Source organism: Gigantopelta aegis, chromosome 14, assembly GCF_016097555.1.
Source record: "Gigantopelta aegis isolate Gae_Host chromosome 14, Gae_host_genome, whole genome shotgun sequence".
Taxonomy (NCBI): Eukaryota; Metazoa; Mollusca; class Gastropoda; order Neomphalida; family Peltospiridae; genus Gigantopelta; species Gigantopelta aegis.
In genome coordinates, this window is record NC_054712.1 from 42,910,567 (window position 1) to 42,933,615 (window position 23,049).

At 36.7% G+C, this 23,049-nt stretch overlaps 2 protein-coding genes across 3 annotated transcripts in view; one reads left to right on the top strand and one right to left on the bottom strand.

Annotated features, from left to right (window-relative positions):
* LOC121388465 overlaps positions 1-23,049 on the top strand; it is a 49,114-nt gene that overhangs the window by 21,350 nt on the left and 4,715 nt on the right. The window contains exons 4-6 of one of the 2 annotated variants that reach the window (XM_041519814.1): positions 1,818-1,983; positions 13,176-14,337; positions 18,281-18,535. In XM_041519814.1, coding sequence (XP_041375748.1) covers positions 1,818-1,983; positions 13,176-14,337; positions 18,281-18,284 — 1,332 coding nt within the window. In that variant the 3' untranslated portion in view covers positions 18,285-18,535. Of the gene's footprint in view, positions 1-1,817; positions 1,984-13,175; positions 14,338-18,280; positions 18,536-23,049 lie in introns of those variants that run through there. The other variant, XM_041519813.1, reaches the window with a different exon arrangement.
* Positions 15,176-18,914, bottom strand: LOC121388467 (zinc finger protein 862-like). Its single transcript, XM_041519816.1, has 2 exons — positions 18,394-18,914; positions 15,176-17,433 (listed from the first exon to the last, which is right to left on the bottom strand). Exons 1-2 carry the CDS (start codon positions 18,583-18,585, stop codon positions 16,225-16,227), a joined length of 1,401 nt encoding a protein of 466 aa, XP_041375750.1. The 5' UTR covers positions 18,586-18,914; the 3' UTR covers positions 15,176-16,224.

A 23,049-nucleotide genomic window follows, 5' to 3' on the forward strand; every position in this document is an offset into this window, starting at 1 on the left:
GTCAACAACGGAATCCCCGAGGATTCCGTCGTTTCTATTTTTATCCCAATATCGTCTGCACTGTGAGTGACAGTGACAGACAACCATCACAATGTTGGATGACAGACACGAACATTTTGGTGGATACTTTACATTAAGTTTATCACCTCTTGTTGAGGACAAAAAAAATGGAAATTGATGATGATTTGGATAGCATTTTGATACGTATTGCTGAACTGTCCTTTCCGAGAATAATATCACACAATCACAAACTTCCTCTGAAATCCACACACACGGTAACACTGAAACCATTTTATCCTTTTCAAGTCCGTCTTCACATTCACTTTTCACAAATTCAACTTTTGACAATTGCAGTTGTAATATAGTAATTGCTATATCTTCTAAATAATTTGACGCTCTCTCTTATGTTAATTAGTTCAAAAATTCATACTCTAACTGCTTTACAACAAATCTTCCATTTAAGTATATAGATCGTTCAATACTTAATTAATTATCGTTTGATATTTTTTAAACAAAAATGTTTGCGTTATCAGTTGATGTTCAGTTATTTTAAATTTGATTCAGAAAATTAAAATTTATAAAACCTTATGTAAATCATATTAATGAATCGGAGATTTGACGGAAAAAAAACGAATGTAACTTTCTAATGGAATTCCTATATTTGTGTATTGATACAGTTGTAAATCATTGTGGAACACAGTTCGATTGGGTTTTGTAATATAATTTTGTATACGGGTATTAATACCAAGTTTCTTGCTTTAACATATTTACCGTTGTTTGATACCCAATTGAATAGACGATTTATGTTTTGTGCTGGGTTGCTCTTAAACATTCATTCTTTCATTCATTCATTCATTCATTCATTCATTCATTCTGCATTCATTCATTCATTCATTCATTCATTCATCCATTCATTCAAACAAAAACGTCTTTTCTAGTCGAGTTAAATGTATGTCTAATCAGTTCAAGACGATAATATTATTATGAAATTTAGTGAACATTTTGTTTCCAATATCTTGATTAGTGATATTTCTAGTCAAGTGAAAATTGATAAGCAACTAGTGTAGTATGTTAAAATTGTGTAGCGATCTCTGAATATTGCGTAGCGAATCGCGACACGATACGCAACAAAATTTTCTCTGGATACCAAGGTGTTCCAACTCCGACAGAAAATCTTGTTACTGACTTCTTAAAGGGACATTCCCGAGTTTGCTGAACTGCAAGATATTTCCGACTAATAAAACATTTCTACGATTAAACTTACATGTGAAATATATTTTCTTGTTTAGAATATCAGTGTCTGTATATTCAATGTGTTTCTGGTCGTCTTAATATTTGTAAGAAGCCCAAACTGGATTTTGTCTTCAAATAATTTCGTATGTACGAAAAAGTATATTTTAGGATATAAAAGCAAATTTAACCTAGTACAAATGTTAGAACGATCAGAAACACGTTTAACATACAGACACTAATATTTTATGCAGAAAAATATATTTGATATGTAATTACAATCGTTAAAAAGTATCTGTTAGTCGATAACATCTTAAAAATTGCAGCAAACTCAGGAATGTCCCTTTTAATATACAAGTGTTTGTTGGGGAGTTTAATTCTTGCAGTTGATCACCACTTCCTCACATGCTTTGGGAGCAAGAAAAATGTTAGTATCATAAATAAGTTTTATTAAACTTGTAACACATATTTGAAATTATCTGAAGCAAAATACTTATAGTTCTCATTTGTATTAGTAATAAATTAAAATCTAAACATTGTACCTAACACATGAAAATTGCAATTTTGTAGAACGCATCGTTTTTCAGTGCAAGCACAAAATGGGCTATGGGTTCACAAGAGGAGGGTACGTGTGTGTGTGTAAGAGTGGCTACCACTACCCGAAGTGGATTGACCCGCCCTACCAAGGAGACGACATTGAGAGAGCGACAGATGACGAGTACAATAATGGATTCGACTGCAAGCGGACTGGTCGTAAGTTATAGACTATAAATAAATATGCTCGCTGTTTGAGTGTGAGTTTGACTTCATCAAGTATTGCTGACATTCATTAAGCTGTTTGGGTTTCGGTTTTTTAAAGCAAGTCGTGGGAGTGGCAGTCATCATTAGGGCGGAGCAAGAGGGATGAAACGTCCTGTTACAGATCTCCTAAGGAGTGGCGGTCCTCCTAAAAGTGTGGCTGCCCTCCTAAGTGATTGGCAGTCCTCCCAAGGGAGCTGCAGCCCTCCTAAGGGAGTGGCAGTCCTCATAAGGGAGTGGCAGTCCTCATAAGTACGAGCACCTGATAGTGCATCATGGAAGCAATCACGGCTTTGCCAAACATCCTTTTGACTGCCTTGTGCAGAGATACGATTTTAACATCGTTCAGATTCATCTGTCTGTTCAGTTATTAACTCAATGAAAAGGGGTAGGGCAACTAGTTCGACATTTGTTTTCATTGTGTATTACTATCAACCAACCAGTATTTCACTGTTCAGGACACAGAGCTCAGATAGCGGAGGTGTGTGCCTCAACCATAACAGGACATAAGCATAAAAATCAAATTAAAAAAATGAATGAACATTATGCGTCGTCTGTATGAAAGGTTATGTTTTGTTCTCCTCACATCGAGTATTGTCCTGTCTGTAGGGTGGTGTATATAAAACACCCCATGCTGCTAATCGAGACGAGGGGCTCAAAGAGTGGCGACACCGGGTGAGTTTTTTCTCATTATCTGTGTGGTGCTTAACCTGTCAGTACCTACCAGCTTACACACAACACCGCCGAGGTCGGTTAGTCCGTAACCATGTGTCTGACGCCATATGACGTCATATGACCGTAAATTGAAACGTGTTGAGTGAGTCGTTAAAGGGACTGCCCTGAGTTTGCAGCCATTGTAAGATGTCTGCGATAGCAAAGTCTTGTTGGTTCCATTAGACCAAATGAATTCCTATTGCCGATAATGTTAACGTTTACTAATAAAACTGATATAAGCAGCGTTTCAACACACCCAGGAAGTACAGCAATAGAAAGTGTGGCACCTCACATCTAATCTAGCTGCAAAAAAATGGGGGGTCACGTATCATTTAAGAGATTTAATTTATGTTTTTAATAGCAACCGTCATTTTTGCTGAAAATTGCAGTTCCATTTTTGGGGGTACCCCGCATTAGTTTCAACCTTTGGTATATACTGCATAACAACTGTATAACAAATAAAAGTGTATTTATTTATTGTCAATGGATAATAGTATTTGCACAAATAATCAATGTCACATATTACTACCAATCACACCCACAGCTGCTTTTACTCCGTAAATATTTGACGGTGCACGTCAAACTTTGACACGGTACTCTCTACTTTGGTACAGTGCAACCTATATCAACAAAATATATTTTTCAAAAAGTGTCCAATTGGTTGTTTTCATGACTATCAGGATCTTCTGTGTTCTGATATGATGTGACAACATAATTGAAAGTGGTGTTCCTACAGTGCAACCTGATTTAATGTACACGTCAGGAAGCATCAGTGTTATGCAAAGTTGTATACAAATGCAATGTATCATATTTAAAACAAATAATAAATAAAAATACTACTCTTGAAGATACATACTATGGGTTGGTTGTGTATGCTTAGTTGTATATGTAGTGTGTGCATGCATAGTCAGAGTCTCTCATTTCCAATAAATAATTACCTTAAAACTCATTTATTGCAGTGACCCTGGGTTTTAAAAGACTTTAATGGGCATATGATAAGAACTTCACTAGAAAAAAACATATTACATGTGGTATCTGAAATGAACACCACTGCATCCACAAATAGTAGTAAATTAATGTGGTACACATCATGGTGGGGTAAACACCCAATGTATGGACTATGCTTGGATGTCAAGTCACTGAATGCAATATTTTCAAACCCATCAGCCTAGTTGGTTTTTATATATGCATTATTAAATCCACTGACAGCTACCAATATAATTATCTGTTGATATTTTATTAATAATCTCCAGTGATTGGTGCTTACAGACATGTATCATATCTAGAGTTATCATTAGGGTTTTACATCTTTATTTTTTATTTGTCAAAAAAAAAGCACATTCAATCCATCAAAAGAGTGCGAAAGTCATTTTTCTTTAATTATTTTCTGTTTTAACTGAATATAATATTTATATCGTATGCATTACTACAATCTGTAATGTAACACATCATTTACATAGTAATATTGGAAAATATAGCTTTACAAGTGTGGTAATAGTGGAAGATAATACTAACACACTCCTAGGTAGATTAACAAATGTGTCAAAATAGCTCTTGTACTTGGTATATACTTCAGATACCCTTTACTATAGAAAACTCACTGAATATATGGACAAGATTTAATGAACTGACCTAAAGCTATCATTACCAAGCTTATATTTGTGTACAAATAAAGAACAGAATGCCAAATGGCTACACAGAACCCACTTCTGTAGATTTTAATGTTTTTGCCAAACTCACAAAAACAATTGTAAAAACTTCCATATTTGCCTAAAACATAATTCACCAATCTAAAAAGTATGTTAAAATTACAGCAGAAATCAGGTTATTTAAATATAATCATTCCAGAGCCAATTGCATTCAAATACACATTGTTAATGGAGATCTAAAAGCTTAACCTAATATCAGCTAACATTATTTTTTAACTAAAAATAAATTATTACTAATAGCTTATTTCATCTTGCCTAGACTTATTATCCTAAATAAGATTAGTGTTATATGACATGTCTATCACCTTGGATAAATAAGCTTTAAAATATTTTAAGTAAAAAATATGGGCCAAAATCTCCAATTGGTCAGCACAGACTTTTTTTCAAACTCTATTCTCAGCAGTGCACAGTAAATTAATGCCAAGGTCAAGGTCATTATGAACTCCCATGCCTGAGTGTAACCTAATTAAGCAATTATGACTGTCAAATAACAGTAAATGGCACACAATATAAAATAATGATAATATAGTGAATATATGCTATAGGTTCCATTAGACCAAATGAATTCCTATTGCCGATAATGTTAACGTTTACTAATAAAACTGATATAAGCAGCGTTTCAACACACCCAGGAAGTACAGCAATAGAAAGTGTGGCACCTCACATCTAATCTAGCTGCAAGAAAATGGGGGGTCACGTATCATTTAAGAGATTTAATTTATGTTTTTAATAGCAACCGTCATTTTTGCTGAAAATTGCAGTTCCATTTTTGGGGGTACCCCGCATTAGTTTCAACCTCTGGTATATACTGCATAACAACTGTATAACAAATAAAAGTGTATTTATTTATTGTCAATGGATAATAGTATAATCAATGTCACATATTACTACCAATCACACCCACAGCTGCTTTTACTCCGTAAATATTTGACGGTGCACGTCAAACTTTGACACGGTACTCTCTTCTTTGGTACTATGCAACCTGTTGGCGAATACTATTTATTACTAAATACATTTTCTTGTTTAGAATACCAGTGTTTGTATATCGAATGTGTTTACGGCCGTATATTAATGTTTGTGGCATTCGGTTTTTACTTTAATTCGTGATATATACGCTGTATATATAAAAACAAATTTGGTACGTACGAAATTATTGGGAGGTTACAACAACAACAAACACCTTGTAAATACAGACACTGATATTTTAAATAAGAAAATGTATTTAATTTCTGTTAGGTATAATTTTGTTTTAACGACACCACTAGATCACATTGATTTATTAAAAGGAACATTCCTGAGTTTGCCTACTAATAAAATATTTCTACGATTAAACTTACATATTAAATATATTTTCTTGTTCAGAATATCAGTGTTTGTATATTCAATGTGTTGATGGTCGTCTTAATATTTGTAAGAAGCCCAAACTGGATTTTGTCTTTAAATAATTTCGTACGTACGAAAAAAACAAAGGAAATAAAATGACATATGGTTAAGGACCACACAGATATAGAGAAAGGAAACCCGATGTCGCCACTTCATGGGCTACTCTTTTCGATTAGCAGGAAGGGATCTTTTATATGCACCATCCGTTTGTTACACCAGTTGTGGAGCACTGGCTGGAACAAGAAATAGCCCAATGGGTCTACCGATGGGGATTGATCCCAGACCGACCTCACATCAAGCGAATGCTTAATCCACTGGACTACGTCCCGCCCCACTTTTACAAAAATAGAAAATGAAAATTACAAATAACAAATTGTAAATATACCCTGATCATTTAGATAATGGATTAATCCATCATATTCATATTTAATTTTCAGTGTCTGCATAAGAAGGCATTTATTTAGCTGAAATTAACATTACATATAAAATGGAAAATCTACCTTGATAAAATTGAAATCTGAAGTTTATAATTTTTGCAAAACTACCCCCAGTATATATAGTACATGTGCAGCTTTGGTGCAATCTAAAGCCCTGACATTAGCCAAATAGCACGTACCACATTGTTAGGTCATTTAACCCCATTCCTTCACCTTACTTGTAGGTGGTAGATAATGAATTAACCCACGATTATATATTCATTTTACATATACTATATATATATTCATGTTTACATATCTGATACAGGCGTTAAAAAAAACCCACACAAACTATGCGATATATTATATTATGCACGTATTATTAATACTGTGTCACGTTTACAAACGCCCTGCGCGTGCTGTAACCTCACCGTGGTGCAGGGGTGTAACATTCTCTTTGAGAATGGCCAATACAGCACAAAATTGAAATTTTGAGTAAAAGTCAGTATCTATCTGTGATATTTGTATTTTGTATACAGTTCTTTACACTGTGTTTTTATTTGAATCTTAAATTTTTATATTAATGTTGCTCATCACTTACTGTTTTTGCATTTACCATTGTCCGACTCCCATTAGCCGATGAATTTTTCGTGCTGGAGTGTCGTTAAACATTCATTCATTCATTCATTCATTCATTTACGTTTACAAACGATTAACCATGCAGCGTTGTTTGTAGTCCGATACATCTGTCATAAACTCAGTTGCTGAGTTGACGGCAGGTGTATCGGACTACGTAGGTACGTCAAAACATCGGAAGTACAGATTAGAAGAAAAAAACACATTGAAAAACGCTCAGTCATAAAATTGATTTGCATTACTTAATATTTTATTAAATGCTCGTTGCAATAACACAGATCTATATTTGGCATAATTTACCAATATAGTAGGGAATTAGGCCTACTCGTTCATATTTATGTTTATTTCCCGCGGAAACATTAGACTCCTTTGTGATAAGGGGCGTGGCTTATGAAAAAGGGCGTAGCTTAAAATCGCATTTCGCGAGATGTTACATTCTACGATTAAGTATTTCTGAAAAGCTAACGGGCAGCTAGGTGCAAAAATATTGCACCGACTTCTCTTTTACTAACTACAAAGAACTAACCCACTGTTCTGGACAGACAGTGCATATAGTTGAGTTGTGTGCCCATGAAAGAATCCTTGAACTTTAATTGAATATAAGCACTAAAATAAGTATATATGAATACTGAAGTCTAATAAAGAGCGCGCTTAATAGGGTCTATATATGCTGATGGTAACAGATAAAAAAAACTGAATACAAAATAGCGACCTCCTAACTTGAGAAAGTACTACTACATGGTTAATACCATCTTCATAAATCAAGGCTAATATTCGTTCCTCGTATTCAGCCTTGATACATGTAGTCAAGATTACTCATATCCACTACTAGCGCCCTCTATTGGAAGAAAATTTGTAACACCGATTGTGTCCCTTACACGATGACATCGCTGACCAATCACAGCATCGGTAACATGTGACAATCTTGAAAGCAATATCAAAAATTAACCGCCGGACGCTGACGCTGCCATCTTTGTTTACAATAACAAGGGAATCTATAAGGAGCGTTGCGATTCGTTGCAATCAGATCTCATCGCATCCAATGAAATTTAAGCATTTTGTGGCACGATTTCTTGACGACATGTATCAAGGCTGAATACGAGGAACGAATATTAGCCATGATTTATGAAGATGGTTTAATACATAAAGTATGCTAGCTATGAGGTATTTTGTAATTGTTTGTCAACATTCAGTTAATTGCATGAAATCGGTTCTTCTTCTTCAGCGTTCGATGGGTTGTATTATATCCTTTGTCCCGTGAGAGTCGCAAAAAGGGCTGTCAGGTGTAGATCTTTTGCAGAGCCCCACAGCTTGGCATCCATCGTAGTATTCACAGGATACATTGCACGAAATCAGTACTTAGATGGAATTCTATTAAAACTAATTTCTGAATAGTTCACGCTCATTACCAGTATGCAATATAGGAACCGTATCTTATTGTTAACTTCATTATAGTCAAACAGACTGACAGATATTGTTTTAAAGAAGTTTGTTTTGTTTAACTACACCAATAGATCACATTGATTTATTAATCATCGGCTATTGGATGTCAAACATTTGGTAATTTTGACATATTGTCTTCGAAAGGAACCCGCTACATGTTTCCATTAGTAGCAAGGGATCTTTTATATGAACCATCCCACAGACAGGATAGCACATACCACGGCATTTGATATATCAGTCTGATAAAACTGTTCTTTTGTTTTCTTCTTTTTTTCAAAAGTTTAATTCCATGAAATGCCACATTTACATCCGTGTTATATACACACGTGGCTTGGGTATACTACACACACATATGCATAATACATATTATGCATCTTATTAGAAGTAATAACATCGCAAAATACTAATAATGAAAAATAGCTATGTTCATCTATTACTTAATAGGGATTGGCAAAGTCATGGAGGACAGTTATATTAGTAAGAAAATTAAGGAAATGTTTTATCTCCAGCTGAAAGGATGTTTCCATTAGCGTAAAAATAAACTAAGCGGAATTGATAGACTTATTATTATTCTTATTTAAAGTATTAATTTTAAGGAGGTAAAATGCCCCATTTTTCTGTGAAGATGTCTTCATTGTACTCTAAAATATATTTTTCTATTGTTCGATAATATTTTATAAAACTAAGAGCTTCCATAAATTTGGGTAGTTTTTCTTTATGTTTACAACTATACATGTATCTTTTCAGTATAACAATTAGATGATTTATTAAAATGTTTTGACTAGGGATACCCAGCAAAACATCTTGAATATTTAATTTAATAACTGATCCTATTTTTGTTTCGAGCCAAATTTGAAATGTTTTCCATATTTGATTAGAGTGAGGGCAATAGAAAAATATATGTTCCAAAGATTCTGGTTCGTTAAGCACAAAAGCTGCATTTATTATCCGCCTGTATGCCACATATACAGAGATAGGTATTTCTTGTCAAAATGCAATGTATAAGCTTGAATTGAAAGCTTTGAGTTTTAATGTCGGGGGTAATTTGTTTTATAATTTCAAAACATTTTGACAAATGACCTTCAGTAATATTTGTATTAAGTTTTTGTGACCATGTATTCGCAATATGTAATGTAGAAAACACTTTTGATTTTATATATAAATAGTAAATAAATTTACAGCTTTTCGATTTTTGGATTCTTTTTAAAATATTGTCATTATCTGGGGTTTCCAAAGTTAACATATGTCCTTTTATTTTGCGTAACCAATATTTTGGGATATATGAAAGTATTTTAAAGTATAGTAAATAATTACCATTTAGGTTCTATTCATTTTTAACTCTTATGAATCGCTTTATCATACCATTCGGTGTAAATAAATCACGTACGGATTTTAGACCCTTTATCATACCATTCGGTGTAAATAAATCACGTACGGATTTTAGACCCTTTATCATACCATTCGGTGTAAATAAATCACGTACGGATTTTAGACCCTTTATCATACCATTCGGTGTAAATAAATCACGTACGGATTTTAGACCCTTTATCATACCATTCGGTGTAAGTAAATCACGTACGGATTTTAGACCCTTTATCATACCATTCGGTGTAAGTAAATCACGTACGGATTTTAGACCCTTTATCATACCATTCGGTGTAAATAAATCACGTACGGATTTTAGACCCTTTATCATACCATTCGGTGTAAATAAATCACGTACGGATTTTAGACCCTTTATCATACCATTCGGTGTAAATAAATCACGTACGGATTTTAGACCCTTTATCATACCATTCGGTGTAAATAAATCACGTACGGATTTTAGACCCTTTATCATACCATTCGGTGTAAATAAATCACGTACGGATTTTAGACCCTTTATCATACCATTCGGTGTAAATAAATCACGTACGGATTTTAGACCCTTTATCATACCATTCGGTGTAAATAAATCACGTACGGATTTTAGACCCTTTATCATACCATTCGGTGTAAATAAATCACGTACGGATTTTAGACCCTTTATCATACCATTCGGTGTAAGTAAATCACGTACGGATTTTAGACCCTTTATCATACCATTCGGTGTAAGTAAATCACGTACGGATTTTAGACCCTTTATCATACCATTCGGTGTAAGTAAATCACGTACGGATTTTAGACCCTTTATCATACCATTCGGTGTAAATAAATCACGTACGGATTTTAGACCCTTTATCATACCATTCGGTGTAAATAAATCACGTACGGATTTTAGACCCTTTATCATACCATTCGGTGTAAATAAATCACGTACGGATTTTAGACCCTTTATCATACCATTCGGTGTAAATAAATCACGTACGGATTTTAGACCCTTTATCATACCATTCGGTGTAAGTAAATCACGTACGGATTTTAGACCCTTTATCATACCATTCGGTGTAAGTAAATCACGTACGGATTTAGACCCTTTATCATACCATTCGGTGTAAGTAAATCACGTACGGATTTTAGACCCTTTATCATACCATTCGGTGTAAATAAATCACGTACGGATTTTAGACCCTTTATCATACCATTCGGTGTAAATAAATCACGTACGGATTTTAGACCCTTTATCATACCATTCGGTGTAAATAAATCACGTACGGATTTTAGACCCTTTATCATACCATTCGGTGTAAATAAATCACGTACGGATTTTAGACCCTTTATCATACCATTCGGTGTAAATAAATCACGTACGGATTTTAGACCCTTTATCATACCATTCGGTGTAAATAAATCACGTACGGATTTTAGACCCTTTATCATACCATTCGGTGTAAATAAATCACGTACGGATTTTAGACCCTTTATCATACCATTCGGTGTAAATAAATCACGTACGGATTTTAGACCCTTTATCATACCATTCGGTGTAAATAAATCACGTACGGATTTTAGACCCTTTATCATACCATTCGGTGTAAATAAATCACGTACGGATTTTAGACCCTTTATCATACCATTCGGTGTAAATAAATCACGTACGGATTTTAGACCCTTTATCATACCATTCGGTGTAAATAAATCACGTACGGATTTTAGACCCTTTATCATACCATTCGGTGTAAATAAATCACGTACCGATTTTAGATCCTTTTCATACCAATGTAGGAACTGCTTTATTAATTTAGGTGGAATAAAATTTAGTAGTGAGGTTTGTATTAATTGGTTTTCATTTTGAAATTCATTTTCCTGTAGTAATGCATAATTATTGATTACATCTTTCCAGAATAAAATTTAGTAGTGAGGTTTGTATTAATTGGTTTTCATTTTGAAATTCATTTTCCTGTAGTAATGCATAATTATTGATTACATCTTTCCAGAATAAAATTTAGTAGTGAGGTTTGTATTAATTGGTTTTCATTTTGAAATTCATTTTCCTGTAGTAATGCATAATTATTGATTACATCTTTCCAGAATAAAATTTAGTAGTGAGGTTTGTATTAATTGGTTTTCATTTTGAAATTCATTTTCCTGTAGTAATGCATAATTATTGATTACATCTTTCCAGAATAAATTTTGGACACATTTTGATATCTTAAGTAATTGTTTTTTTTCTGAAATGAAAAAAAGGTCTAAACTTCCAAAGTCAAGTAATATTGTCTTTGTCAACTTTTGCCACAAACCATCTGATGTTATTAGTCTGTTTACCCATGTTACCTTTAAGTACCTGCAAAATGACAAAGGATCAATCATTTTAAGTCCTCTATGTTTATACTCATTAATTAGTAAATTCCTCTTAATTTTGTCTCTTTTACCATTCCGGTTTACAGGCTGGTAGGTACTGGGTTCGGATCCCAGTCGAGGCATGGGATTTTTAATCCAGATACCGACTCCAAACCCTGAGTGAGTGCTCCGCAAGGCTCAATGGGTAGGTGTAAACCACTTGCACCGACCAGTGATCCATAACTGGTTCAACAAATTCCATGGTTTGTGCTATCCTGCCTGTGGGAAGTGCAAATAAAAGATCCCTTGCTGCCTGTCGTAAAAGAGTAGCCTATGTGGCGACAGCGGTTTTCCTCTAAAAAACAGTGTCAGAATGACCATATGTTTGACGTCCAATAGCCGATGATAAGATAAAAAATCAATGTTCTCTAGTGGCGTCGTTAAATAAAACAAACTTTACTTTTTTACTTTTACCATTCCAGATAAATTTGTATAATAATGTATTGAATCGTTTGAAAAATAAATTATCTGGGTTTGGAAAACTGTTCTTACTAAAATAAGGTTATAACGTGTCTTCTTTAGACTGTCAAGTGTACACTCAATGACAGACGTATATTTTTGTGCTAAGCATTCATTCAAATTGTCAAGACTGGTGTTACACAGATTGTCAAAGAGAAACACAGTCAGACAGCTAGACACAATCAACACGTTTTGCTATGATCATCACCAATAAAGCTACAGAATATCTTATTTTTCTTCATCGCCAAGTGTTGCCATAGATTAGCAGAACGACAGACAGACAGGTAGACAGACAGAAATACAGACTGTACACTGACGTAGGAAGCGGGGGGGGGGGGGGGGGGGAGGGGGGCATACACACACACACACACACACACACACACACACACACACACACATTTTGTGGCATCTTCTTACGCCAGTGAGATATACAGACAGGTAGACAGACTGAAAGACAACAAAAATGTTGGGGATTTTTTGCTATGATTATCTCCTGTAAAGTTATTCTGTCTTTTGTTCTTCGGATCGCCAAGTACAGATTAGCAGGTAGATGGACAGACAGACACAACAAAAACGTTTTGCTATGATTATCTTCTGAAAAGTTATTATTTTTCTTCCTTTTCTTCAGATCGTCAAGTACTGCCGCAGATCGACCAGTTAGAGGGAGTGACTATTGAGGGCGCATCCTCCAAGTTGACAAGTGGGGGTAACGAAGCGAAACCTCTAACACGAACCTTTCACTCCAGGAGGACACGCTCTGTAAATACAACAGAGGAAGATGTTTATCCTACCAATCAGATGCACAGAGCCTTTATTCCACCCAATCCGAAAACAAGAAAGTTGGTTTCTCGGCTGCCAGAGGAGAAACGTAAGACAGTGCTACGTCAGATGGTCGACTCGCCCAAGGAGGAAAAGGAGAATCGTAAAAATACATTAACGTGGGCCAAATATGCTCATGGAAAAGTGAAATTTATCAGCAGAAAGACAATTAAAATCTTGAGGAAAAAGTGGCTTAAAGTTAAGAAAATAAGACAACTCAAACGGTCGAAGAGAGCTCCTTTTAAGGGTCCGTTTGATCAGGTTTCCTTTGATTCCATGATGCGGATCTTCCGACACAAGGCGAGCGTTACGGCGCAGAACTGCCACACCAAATCAAAGAACTTGTTGTACCTGGCGGGAGACGTGGGTTACGGGTTCGACAGCCAGTTTGAGGCAGAAGGAAGAACAGCTTTACGACTGGCTCACTTTGTGAGTAACTTTCTTCAGAACACGTCGCCAAACGACAACTTTGGGACTCTGCGTGGAGGTGGGCGTCTGCATATGGAACATCTGTTGGGAGAAGTGCTCGCTAACGTCATGGCCAACCACAAGATCCTATCTAGCGGCATATTCTGGGACACTCATCAGTTTGTAAACCAAGATGATTCTACCAGGGAATTCTTTGGTCCTTTGGCTTATAAACAAAAAGGCAGTTTCTACACAATAGATTCTGCCGGACTGCCATCGCGTTATGTGGATGAGGATTGGTACTGGAGAAGCAAATCCAGATGGTCGACCAACGTTGAAAAGCTCGATACGTACAAGCTGAGACCCATGGTAAGGTCCAATCCAGAGGGAGTCAGTTCCGTCCAGTTTGAGTATTTTCCAATGAGCTACAAGGCCCCTGCATACAGAGATGGCTTCTGGACTCGGCCGACATTTAAATGTGATGGTCGTGTGGACGAGTGGGTTCTCACCTACGTCGTTCCCTTCTTTGGTCTGGATGGACTCAAAAAGAAGATCCAGTTTAAGTACGAATATTAATATTCTTTTTATTATTTTTTGTTTCATTCTTCCTTTCTAACTGTCGTTCTTTCTTCTTCCTTTTTTTAATTTTTATGTCCATATGCATGATATCCTTGTTTACGTCCACACAGCCGTTGGAGTTTGGGTTGTGACGTCATAATACACAGATGAGTACATTCATAAATATTCATACCGACCTCGTACAAAGACACAGAAACACAACACCCTAGCAGACCTTAGGCAAACGGGACTGAGCAAACCTCAGAATGTATTGCATCAGGTGTCATCAGTTTCCTCGGTGATCTGCTACAGTTAGAAATGATATCTCTGTTCCGGAGGGCTAATTCTAGATGAGTATATTATATATAAAGATATGACACTACAAAATAATTGTATGTATTGCATAATATCAAGAGATGACACAGCAACAAAATCATTGCAAACGTGGGTCTCCATCCTCTTCACACGACAGACAGGGGCGGGACGTATCCCAGTGGTACAGCGCTCGCTCGCTGTGCGGTCGGTCTGGGATCGATCCCCGTCGGTGGACCCATTGCGCTATTTCTCGTTCCAGCCAGTGCACCACGACAGGTATAATCAAAGGCCGTGGTGTGTACTATCCTGTCTATAGGATGGTGCATATAAAAGATCCCTTGCTGCTAATCGAAAAGAATAGCCCATGAAGTGGCGACAGCGGGTTTCCTCTCTCATTATCTGTGTGGTTCTTAACCATATGTTTGACGCCATATAACCGTAAATAAAATGTGTTGAGTGCGTCGTTAAATAAAACATTTCTTTCTTTCATCACTCTACTCATTATATTAGTTGTAATCTATGTAAAAATTAGTAGTTATTCGTTTGTAACCTATATACATGCAGGCATCGAATTTTAACTTTTTGAGGGCACGGCAAATGTTGCCTTCGTGTCAAGAACAAAAATTGGGGCACCAAGGCAAGTTGGAGGGGCACCAAGGCAAAGTTTTCCTTCATAAAAGAGGCACGAAGGCAACTTATTTTCTATAAAATTATCCCATATTATTACAAACTGTAATGTTACTACTGAAGGCCTAGGACTATTCCATAAGGGAATGGGTGAGTCACTTGATTATTACTCTATGACTGATACATTCATAAGCATATCCGCATACTAACTACTACTTGGATAATAATTCAAATAATTATTGTAAAATAGAAACTTTTAATCTTCTAAATGTAATAGACAGTGGTCCTGTGTTTAAACTTTATACCAACCTGTATAGCAAACAATAACACACATTTGAAATAATATTGTTAAAAAAATACTATACAACTTGTCAATTCTATCATACCAAATAATTCTCACAAAGAAATGACCTGAGAATGACAGTCTATGCCATTATGATCAAGAACGAGAAAGAAAGATCAATACTATGAAAATGTCACGTTGGATACCTCAATGTTACTACTTTTGAAGATAATGAACATTAAATAGCACCAATCACTTCACTGGATAACTGCACATTAACTTCAGTGAATAATCCTCATTTTCCATCTGAATCACACTCCGAAGAGTACCATAGTCATATAATGAATTGTGTATTGTACAAGTAAGTTGCGAATAGACTGATAATGTGGTCACTATCCAATGCTGAACTGAACTTAGTGTACTTTTGCCGTTTTTGTCAAGCTGACTAGAAGATAGTTTCTCTTCATTGACTGAAACTAGGCTATGCATAGATGGTTTGGCTATTCCCCTAGCCGAGAAACCATGTGTTACAAGGTGACTAGACTACATTTATGTATGACAATGAAAATAAGTTCAGTATACGGTACATATTCATGAACCATAATAAAACAAAAATATCCTAACTCGGATATGTGCAAAGAGTTTCTCACTCTGATGTTTGTCTACTCTAGTCTGTGTCAGTATCACTGTCCACTTGCTCATAATCTGTAGGAGTAGCAGCAATGGATTTTGCCTTCTTTCTCGGGCCATAAGGCATGATTTCAGGCCTCCTGGATTTAACACAGGAAGACCTCCATCGATTGACTGCAGGCGCTGGCTGGAAATTTTCAGGCTCGGGTCCCTCAGAACATATTCGGAGTAAATGCTGGATGGTACTCAGGCCCAGGTTGAGACGCCAGTCTCCCAGAATTCTCTTTATGTATGAGAACTGACGCTCGACATGCGCAGTGGCAATAGGGCAGACCAGTAGAATTCGTACAAGGTGGAGTACGTTGCTGTACCGGTCCTCCTTCTGGGTAAGCATCTTTTGCCATAACGGATAGAATGCCTCCTGTCTGTGATTTCGAGATATATCATATTTCAGCTTGGCCCACTCCCGTTCTATCTCATCTACCTGGCAGCCCTTTTTCACTAGAAGTGCATTGAAATGATCTGTGAGGGTTGTAATTTCCTTTTGTCCATAAACAGCAAGAGCTTGATGATCTGTTGGGTAGTTTGTTGGGTCTAAAATATCAGCTGCTGAAAGCACTGGGTCATCAACAAAATTTCGGAATCTGCTAGAGATGCAAATGGTGATCCTTTCTATTATCTCTTTCGACTTTCTGTTGAACGTGTCCACTTCAGAAGGAGATGTCACCAACTCGATACCTTTAAATCTTACAACGCCATCATTTTCAGCAGCTGTGGTCTCAAGTAGGACTCTACGTAGATTTCTCCCTGGATTATTGACCATTGAAATGAGGTTAGCCTGCGCAAGATCAATGTTTGCTCGTACACCAGAAATTGGAAGATTGTCATCTTGGAGTGAGAGCGACAATTCTGCCAGGTCTTCCACAAGATCCTGGTAGGAAGCTAAGTATAGTACGAAGCGGTGTGAGGTCATGAGTTTGGAATATCCTCTCATTTTTGCACGGTCTCCTGCTGGGATGTCTTTTCGCAATTCGGATCCTTGCTCTTGGAGTTGTGTTACAATGCAGCGGTAATCCTGGATCAGGGCTGTTAATGCCTTTCTGCGATGATCTATCCATCTGGTGCCCTGAGATCGTGATGGTTTCACTACATGTTCACCAAATGTCTCAGCTGTTCTCTGAAGCTCGTGCCATTTCTTGACAGATCGCCGGTACATATAATATAGATGCATCATCAGATTATCTATCTGAAAAATAGAAGGCAAAAAGAAACATAATAAGTATTTCTCAAAAAACAAATGAAACCATTTTTTACAAACAGTAAAATTTTTCAGAAACTAACATGATGATCCTATTTTCAGATTATTAGCAATACTCAAATAAAATATAATGAAGATGAAAAGAAGATATATACCAAGGAATTTTTTTATATATTTCAAGTCATCTCATTGACAAAAATAACATTGTGCATAATCCATTTCTTATGTTTGGCCAACTAGCATATGTCAACAATAATTGATTTAGTTAAACCAGGTATATTTAGTACATAATTATGTTTTGGTACACTTGGTATAGTTAAGTTGTAGTTACATCATCCTTTTCCGAGAGATTTCAGTGGCGGATCCAGAAAATCCATTTAGGGGGGGGGGGGGGGGGGGGGGGGCCAATGATATAAAAAGTAAAGTTTGTTTTATTTAACGACGCTACTAGAGCACATTGATTGTTATCTTATCAGCGGCTATGGACGTCATTTTGACAAATTTTTAGAGGAAACCCCGCTGCTGCCACATAGGTAGGACGTTTAAAAAAAAATATAATATAATTATAACTGTCGCAAAATTTAGGGGGGCCCGGGCCTAACTATGGGATACACCACGGGTAAAATCAATGGGACTGACACCAAAGCGTGGTACAATATTATATTCTACCAGAAACCACTCAATGTAAATAGGATGCAGCATTTCAACATGGTGCAGTGAATTGCGTTTAGCTTTGTATGACAATACGATATTTAGTCAGTTTAATGTACATTTGTAAGCTTGCCTTTAATAGTTATTTGAACCTTACATTAATCTAACCATATTGTTTTTACAGGTGACGTCTTACTAAACAATGCTTCCCTATTACTTGAAATTACATGTATTGTGTGCATTTTCCAGACATGACAGCACATACCATGATCTTAAAAAGTCAAGAATATAATTCACCTCAAGTTCATAAAATGAACCCTTGAATGAATCTTTCAGGGCCAACTCAAGACGATGTGCAATGCAGTGTATCATTATAAGCCATGGCATTGTTTTCTTCAGTCGAACCAGTACACCAGATTCTTTCCCAAAATTAACTGAAGCTCCATCAGCTGCTGTTGCAACACAGCATGTCTTGATGTCAAGCTGCATTTCTCGAGTCTTTGCAGTAATTGCATTGTATATGCCCTCAGCAGTACATTGACCAGGTTCTGTAATTCTAGAAGAATAAAGGAGAACTTTATTTATTAATGGTGCAATTATTTATGTAGCTAGGGTGACTAGTCTAAGCCATATATGTCATAAAAAGTCACGTTATCACAAGAAGTAAACACTTACTTACCCAAGAAGTTTGAACCTAGGCAGTCCGTCCTCAAGCAACTTAACACTAATTACTTCTTTTTCCGAGAGGCTCTTGTCAGTGCTGCCATCAAACAGGATTGAACAGTAGAAGGGTTCCGTGGAAAACAGATGCTTCAAGTCGTCTGCCATCGTTTCATCACCAATTTCATCAACAAAGGTTCGGCATGCCTTGTCATTGGCATAAGTGTTACCAAGGTTGACTCCATGTTTTTTTTTCTACACTAATTAAGACTGGAAAGTTTGTAAAACAAAGTTCTGAGTGTGCGACTGTGTATGCCCAATCAAAAAGGTGACACATTCTTGTAAATGTCTCTTTGTCCATTTTTTTAAGGTGCCTGTAAATAACAGGCATCTCTTTGGTGGCCTTGGTCGCCTTAATCGCATCTCGATGCAGCTTGCTAGCATTGTGGGTCCGGGCAGTATCTTTTTTCACATTCGCAGTCCCCTTTATATATGCTTCCAATTCGCATAATTGTGACTGTCCTTGGTGTAAACTGCTTTTTCCACCTTCACTATAGTAGGCCTTACAAACTTCGCACCATACCAGTGTAACATACCCGTCTTTTTCCTGGAATCCTATCCAATCCCAGTCCGTTTTCCAGGAAAGTATTGTTGTCACCTTACACTTGTACTTCGGTGCTTTAGTGATGTTAACTACACTTTCTTCGGGATTTCCAGCTTTACTAGTACTTGGACCCTGGTCCACATTGGAAGACACAACAGTAGTAGACTCAGGCAGAGGTTCCAAGGAAGGTACTGAATCAGCATCAGCATCATTTCCTGATGACTCGGGCTTGGAGCTGAATAAAATTAAAAATTCAATTAAATTAGACAATTATAATATATCCATGTCAGTTGTTACAAGATTCATGCAACTGAAGGAAGAGTAGAATGGCAAATGCATGACAACTTGCTTGTTAAGTATTGGATGGTAAAACTATAATGAAATCAATCACACCTTCCCATCCAGGAACATATATTTGTTAACAAGCCTGCAAACATTTGACTGCCTGTCAAAATGCCCTATAATATATTAATCAATGTGTGGCTTTAATAAATAACAATGTACTCGTGACCAGGAATGGGATGAATAACAAAAACACTTGTAAGTACGGTATTGCCAAATAAATTAATTTCTTTTAATTTGTTAATGTTAAATGAAAAAAAAAAGCAGCAAGCTATCTTAATGAAGCAAAATTAGATACAAAGTTTGTTGTTTCTTTTTTTCATATCTAAGTGATAAAGTTCTATATATTTAAGATGACGAGTGGGCGTAATATAGTTTGATAGCATGTGAGTAAAGAGTTTAGACAAAGATTTAATTCAAATCAGTGGCGTAACTACGGGGGGCCTGGGGGGGGGGGCGGTGCCCCCCTTCAAAACATCCCCCCCCCCCCCCCCCCCCATTTCACATTTGATTGTACACAATAAATACAACATTGGCCCCCCGGACAAAGGTCTGCCCCCCCCCCCCCCCCCCCCCCCCCAAATAAAGACTCGGTTACGCTACTGATTCAAATAACATTTACATTATATGGTGAAAACTACAAAAATTCTATTAATTTAACACTTTAATAATTTTGATTTTCATATTGTTAAATATTTAATTAATTTATTGTTTAATTACATATACGTTTACTGCACAAAATTGTACTAAGGAGCAGCTGTGAAAATAAATAATTGTAGAACATGTTGGCAACCGTCCAATCTGGCGGTTAGCCAGACCCATTCGGAATAAGTCGGGCGCTTACGGCTTCTCGCTTGTGTCTATTAATAGCAAACGCGATGACATTTTAGCGACTGTATCTGTGTTCTGTGCAGGTACCGTTAAAACGCGCATGTCGAATCAATGACTGTTTGAACACTTAAAAAATAGCATTTTTCCTACCCAATATCGAACCGCTTCAAAACAAAAACTGCATTTTCGTCAAAACATTTGTGTCGCACAAAATTACCGTTAATATTAAACTGTGTGACCTTCAAAGCGCGATTCTATATAATTTATGTTCGGTCATGGCGCTTAGTCAGTTTGGAAATGTCCGACGATCAAAGGCTCATTATGGATTGTTAAGTACTTTGACTAAAATCGCCGAATGGTCGTCAGTATTACATGTAAAATATATAACGTTTCTTAAATCTGACTCTAGACCTTTAGTTTGATCATTTTCGATTTCATTCTTGGCAATGGCATTGAACGGACAAATTGATGATTGGTGCAGGTGCTACAAGGAGAAAAATTTCGGGAGTTCATCTCTGTTTTCGTCTTGTAACGGTTGTACTGACTGCCTTTAATAATGTCATGAGTGAACACGAAAATTATCAAACAAATGGTACCTGTGCCGTCAAATTTTAATAAAATGTACATGTATGTATGTATGTTTGTATGTATGTTATCGTTACATATAGATATATAGCAGGCCTACTTGACGATCAATTTGTTAGAAATTCTCAGGACAAGAAGACAGTTGAGACAACTGGACTGGTGCCAAGTTATTGATGTTGGAAAAGAAAACTGCAGTTCAATAGCTAATATAACTAAGTTTAGTAGAAATACTCATACCCGAAGAATTTGGACAGCTTGACGCACTTTGCTGCTGCCGAGCTAAGCTCCTGTTCTTTCCTTTTTTTTAGTCTTCCTTTTCCGTGGCATTTCTGTTAACTAATACTAGGGAAATCATGACATGAGCACGTGCGTGCGAGTGTGTCTGTGTGAATCGGTGGTTGTGTGACCTATATTGGGGTATAATTTCCTTTTTCATTTTGATATAATACGCTAAATTTTCAAATGGTAATTACACATCCATTTGAGTTAGTTTCTTTGGGTAGTATGTCGAACAGTTACCAATCAAATTAATACAAGAAAACTATAGTATAAAGGCAGTGCGTAATTAACATAAAGATATACCGACCTTGTCCCACGAAGTGTTCACGTGATCACAATATAGCTGCGTCCATGATGCAGTCTCTTGCAACGTAGCCTCCTTGATTGTTGATAACGCGAGTTGTAACGTAAATAAATTTTAAAACATAATGAAATACGGGTGTTTTAACACTTTTTATTCGAAATTGTCAGTGAAACAATAAATGATCATATGTAGATCTGGGAAGGGCACGGTTGCAAACCAGGAAGGGCACAAAGGCATTTTCCTTGCCGTCGATAACGTTCGATTTTCGGGGCACAACGGCAAGTAAGGAGGGCAACGAAGGCACTTGCCGTCGTTGCCGTGGTAAAATTCGATGCCTGTACATGTAGTTGTTTGGTAGTAATCAACTGAATTGACGTCATTATCCAGACACCCAATAGCTGATGTGTTTTTCGTGCTGGGGTGTCGTTAAGCATTCATTCATTCATTCATTATCCAGATTCGGACATTTTTGTTTAATTTGTGCAAAAATCAGCCTGCCGCCCCTACAAAAAAAAGAAAAGAAGAGGAGCCAATACGCCTTTGGCTTGAAACATTCTGAATAATATGAATTTGTGTCTCATGACCTTTCTAAAGAAAGGTAAGTCATCGTCCTGGTTTGACTTGTAAACCAGTCCCACCAGCATCAATGATGCAAACTATTTGAGCGGCCACCAATAGTCCGTGATGGGGGGCGGGATGTAGCCCAGTGGTAAAGCGCTCGCTTGATGCGCGGTCGGTTTAGGATCAAAAAGAATAGCCCATGAAGTGGCGGCAGCGGGTTTCCTCTCTCATTATCTGTGTGGTTCTTAACCATATGTTTGACGCCATATAACCGTAAATAAAATGTGTTGAATGCGTCGTTAAATAAAACATTTCTTTCTTTTCTTCACACGACAGCTAAACACATGAGCACAACACTGTAATGTATCTTACAAATACCTGTTACAATAAGGCTTCAGTTCGGGTAGGGTACACGTGTTTGTCTAAAAATCGTTGTTGTTTTTTCTGTCAGTCTTAATGTCTATTCGAGTTCTGTTACAAAAGAGGTGACAAGATAGTCTAAGAAGACTCGAGTCCGCTCATTGGACTAGAGTACCCGTGTAAGGAAGAGCACTCGTTTAATTTTCTCTTTTTTATGTCATTTTGCTATATGCTTGCCGCCTGTTACATTATTGGACTGTGAGACATGGAGGGAAAGCAAACGCCAATTGTGTGAAATGCAATGCAATGGCATGATTTGGCATCCATGTTCTGCGCTGGAATTAAGATGCATAATGCAATTTTACTTTAGTATCATTATCATTTAGTGTAAGCGTCGGGTACTCGGGTCCGGGTCGAGTTTAACCCT